Source organism: Brassica oleracea, chromosome C1, assembly GCF_000695525.1.
Source record: "Brassica oleracea var. oleracea cultivar TO1000 chromosome C1, BOL, whole genome shotgun sequence".
In the NCBI taxonomy this organism is placed as follows: Eukaryota; Viridiplantae; Streptophyta; class Magnoliopsida; order Brassicales; family Brassicaceae; genus Brassica; species Brassica oleracea.
The window spans coordinates 32,655,899-32,660,705 of NC_027748.1; the positions used below are offsets into that span (position 1 = coordinate 32,655,899).

Consider the following 4,807-nt stretch of genomic DNA (forward strand, 5'->3'; position numbering starts at 1 on the left):
AATCATAGATAATATAGGTCTTTTAGAAATAAGGTTTTTAGTTTTAAAAACATTCAAGTAAAGCCTAATGGCCAAAGTATATGCCTTACGGCCAAGAAGAAGCCTCACGGCCAAGTAGAAGCCACACGGCCAAGATTCAATTTAGAGTTAATGCATATAGTTTTACATGTAATTGCAATCCTAAAACGGTTGGTTTCTATCATTTCATGATTCAATCAAAACAAACAAACAAACCAATCGGCCAAGTAATAGAAGAAGTCACACGGCTATTTAGTTCAATTCAACATCATCCCTAGAATTAGATCTAAGTTCAATTGCAATCAATCAGTAGTGATCAGGTTCAGATATGGATGCAACAGGGCCACACAGCCACGGATGATGATCTAGAACAATTAACCTAGAATGTATTAAGGCCACACGGCCAAAATCTAATTCGATTTCAAAGTGATAAAACTAGGTCATTAGGGTTTTAACCAAGTCAACCAAATTCAGATTCAAATTTAAACAATCCTAATCAATATTTCTAGGTGATCAAACAAACAATTAAGTTTCAAATCAAAATTAAAACCAATTTTACAATTTAGGGTTTTAGGGATTTCGAAACTTTGATCTTTGATCAAAGGGATTTGATTTGAGATTCAAAACCTTTAAGGTTATGATTTTAATTGATCAATGGATCAATATTGATTTAGGGTTTAGGGGATCAGACTTATTCGAGCTCCGATTTACTCTTTTAGGGTTTGATCTATTATCCTAGGGTTTTATCTTAGAGATTAGTTTTTAGGGTTTCAATCTTTACAAACAATCCAAATTCAATTCTCATGTTCTTAGAATTAGGGTTACCTTTTGTTTGCAGATTGTAGAAACCGGACCACCAAGAGAACCTCGAACAGACGCGAGCTGGAACGAACTGGAGTTGAAGTCGCGCGAGCTGATCGTTGTCGGGTCGCGAGCTGGATGATCGGGGAACGCGAGTTGTAGCTGTCCGGGATGCAAGCTAAGAATGGATGGAGCCGAGGTTGTGTTCGTCTAGTATCAGAAACACCTTAGGGCTGGGGCTGATCTGATGAACACGAGCTGGAACGCTTGCAAGAACAGATTGGGGTTCGTTGGGTTAGGGTTCAAGGTCGCCGGCTAGGTTTTAGGTTTAGGAGTTTTTCGATTAGGTTTTTAGGCTCAGGGTGTTTAGGGACTATCGTGCTGATAACGTGTTGTGAAACAATAGATTTATAGCTGAATGTTTCTATATTTCATTAATGAATAAGTGTTCCGTTTATATAGGGGATTACAAGATAAGTAAAAAGAAAAGTATCCAAAACCTAAACCAACTAGGATTTAGGAAAGAATACTAATACATAATACGGAAAGATTACAAAGAAAGGAAATCCTAATCATACAAGGAAAAGGAAACATATGAATGTGGCCGCCTCTCTCTCTCCTCAATAGGCCGACTCTCTCTCCTCTCTCTCTCTCCTGCGGATGGACCGGTTTATCGACCGGACCGGTTATGGATATCCATCAATTGATTTATAACAATGGTATATTTAATAATGTAATAAAGTAGTTTTAAAAGTTTATAGTTTTATTTATATATATTTGACGTCTCTTTTGAAATTATAAGCTCGAAATTTGTTGTAAAAAAGGCTCGAAATTTAGTAATATGTTTAAAAGTTCTAAGTTTTATATCTTAATCTATATATTTATTTTCAAAAAATCTTAAATTTTTTTTTGACTCGGTCCTTTTCGACCGCTCCATATTTGTTTTCTTAATTCTTAATTTTTATATCTATACAATCAATACTATTAAAATGGAATGAGTTTTACTAAATCTATTTAAAAAGGTTGGTAGACCTATTTATATTTACTACTATTTATTATTTAACTGTTTGGCCATATAATAGTTAATCTATAACTATGCAATATCAATCAATACTTCGTACCCTATATTTTCTCCTATAATTAACCGGAAGTTATAACTAAACAAATGAAATATATTTTATTCACATATCGTTTTTCCACCTTGCGATATTCACTTTCTTCCATATTATTATTATACTTGCCATATGCAAAAGTTGTTCTGTGATATGTCAGTTATATATATATATATATATATTCATTGTAACATTAAGAAAAAGTGAATTACTCATGTGAACATGAATCTGAATAGTATTTCGTTACAAATTTAATTTAATTAATAGATAAAATAAGCCCCATAGTATGTTTGGTTTAGTATAATAGTATTGATCGTTACAAAACCTATAAATTAAAATACATAGCATAAATACAATGTATTTATTTGATATGACAATTCAAATATTATAAGTTTTTTGTTTTTTTTGTCGGTTCATAGGTTAATAACAGATTTTTGGATTTTATCGTATTTTTAATTAATAGATTTTCATTATATCCAAATTTTGTAAAAACATACTAATTGGTAAAACCTCTGATAGAAGAACATAAGTTAGTTTGCATTATATACGGTCACCGGGTTTAGCGTTCGATCACGGGTTTGGATCAAATATAAAATAGTGCTTATATTTTAATTCATTTATAAACCACATATGTACTCCACTAAAATTATTTAAATCATTTGTAAAAGTAGAATATATTCTTTGCACTATTTAAATGTAGATGCACTATTAGTCATCATTATTTGGTTTTAGTTTGGGTATTTTGGTTTTAGGTGTTGTGATTATAAAATTTAGAAACTGTTCATCTATTTACAAAGTTTGGTTTGGTTTCAGTTGGGTTATTTAGTTCATTGGCTAGGTTTAGTAGCAAAGTTGGAAACGACTAATTTGCAAAAAGATATGGGTCCGATTCAATTCCGGTTTGATTCTGATTTTTTGGGTGATTTTTATAAATAAAAAAATCAGATAATTTGACGGTTTTCAGTTTAGATATCAATTAATTTGGATTGTTCGGATAAAAAAGGGATAATTTAAACATTTTGAATAAAAAATATTTGGATAATTTGTTTTTCCGTGTAATTTGATTTATAAATAGTATTGTTAGGGTATTTGGTCATTTATGAATTAAATATAATTAATATTTGTAAGTATATAATTTGTATTTTAAATTTCAGAAACTCATTTGGCTTTCAATTCGGTTTCAGTTTTCCGGTTACATGCATATATTATCTGCTCGGTTATTTATGAAATTTAATCTAATTTTTTTTTTATTTGGTACAGTTTGATTCGATGTTCTGGATAAGTATGCTCAAACTTATACACTATCTTATAGAAATTCGTTTAAAACAATTATTTAATTTCAAGCTAAGTTAAAATCTAGTACGTGAACTATAAACTTACGTTTGAGCTCCATATATAACAACTCAAAGCATTTACTTTATTCTTATATATAACGTATTTAAAAATCGACCTATAATTTTTTATGAACGAAAATTATATGTTGATCGATCCATTAAAGATTCAAAGACATGCTTCTATCTCTCCCTTCTCAGGCTGGTTTCTTCATGTTTCTGCTTGAATTGTATTTTTGGTTTGTTACTTTTGTAGTTACCACCTTTCCTTTTTTCATCATTTTTTTTTGTAATAAGTTGTGCTTTATAATAGTATAAAACTCAGAAAATTGGTATAAAGTTTAACGATTAGACAAAGAAAAAACAAACAAATCTTAGAAAATTAAAAAGAGAATATCTCAACTTTAGGTTCCTTTTTATATATTGATTCCAGTTAAATCTTTCAAGTTATTTCAAAGTAAAAAGGAAACTTATTTACAAATATTCTGTTCTCACACAAGGCAACCGTGAAAAGACAAAACACATGCAAGAAGAACCATATTCCACCTATGTGATTATGTAGTTTGCGATACTTGTATAAGATATAAACCGTGTTATGACAACATCTAAAATAATAATTACGACACCAATAAAAATAAGAATTCAGACAACACTTAGTCATTGCTATTGCTCCGGCGCATAAGTCGCTTCTCTGCATGTGCTCTCTCTCTCTCTCTCCTTCACAATTGTATATATACACACAAACCCACACAGTTTCATGTCTCCTTCTTTTTATATATCATTGAAGCCATATCAATGGGGAACTGCCTGAGACACGACAATGGCTTTGCTGGAAAAGAAAAGGACGATCTCGAACCCGAGCTCCCGGTTGAGTTATTGGAAGAAGGTAAAGGGAGTAGCGGTGAGGAAGGAGGAAGTGAAAGATCAACACAAAAAGAGTCTAAGGTGGTGAGGATCAAAGTAGTGGTGACAAAAGGAGAACTTAGACAAATCTTGGGCCACAAGAAAGGTACCAATTCCATTCAACACTTAGCTCACGTTCTTAAAGATAGTGGCCGAAACATCTCCAGGGCTTATGAAGAAGAAGAAGAACAAGGTGATGAAAATTGGAGGCCTACGTTAGAAAGTATTCCTGAGAATCATTATTGAAATTAATCATATCAATATATTCAACTAAGAGTCCAGTTTTTCTTACCTTTTCCTAGACGGCTGTTTATTATGTTGTCTATGATTGCTCCTTTTTAACCAAAGTTGTCTCAGGAACATTGGTTTTCTTTTCCTTTCCTTGTTTTTTCCCCAGGATGTTTGGTGCTTTCTGTTTTTGTTAGAGCACTAATTAACTATTACATGTCATCATGTGTTGTCTAATTTAGTTAATGAAATGTGACATTTTATATACTTGGTCGAAAGACAGTCTTTTATGTACAAAGAAGTTTTAAAGTTATTTTTATCAGTCGATTCAAATCCTACTATGATAAGATCATAATAGCTTCACAACCTTTCCTCCACGGATACAAATACATAGCTCATATCCATCTAACCTTT

General features: G+C 31.6%; 1 protein-coding gene across 1 annotated transcript; it reads left to right on the forward strand.

The window, feature by feature from the left end:
• The first annotated feature begins 3,896 nt into the window (after window positions 1-3,896).
• Window positions 3,897-4,564, forward strand: LOC106300885. Its single transcript, XM_013737145.1, has one exon. The coding sequence runs from the start codon at window positions 4,058-4,060 to the stop codon at window positions 4,409-4,411; it is 354 nt and encodes a 117-aa protein (XP_013592599.1). The 5' UTR covers window positions 3,897-4,057; the 3' UTR covers window positions 4,412-4,564.
• Window positions 4,565-4,807: the final 243 nt, after the last annotated feature.

Excerpts from the sequence above, each read along its gene's own strand:
- LOC106300885 (XM_013737145.1), top strand. The coding sequence starts at position 4,058 with ATGGGGAACTGCCTGAGACACGACAATGGCTTTGCTGGAAAAGAAAAG.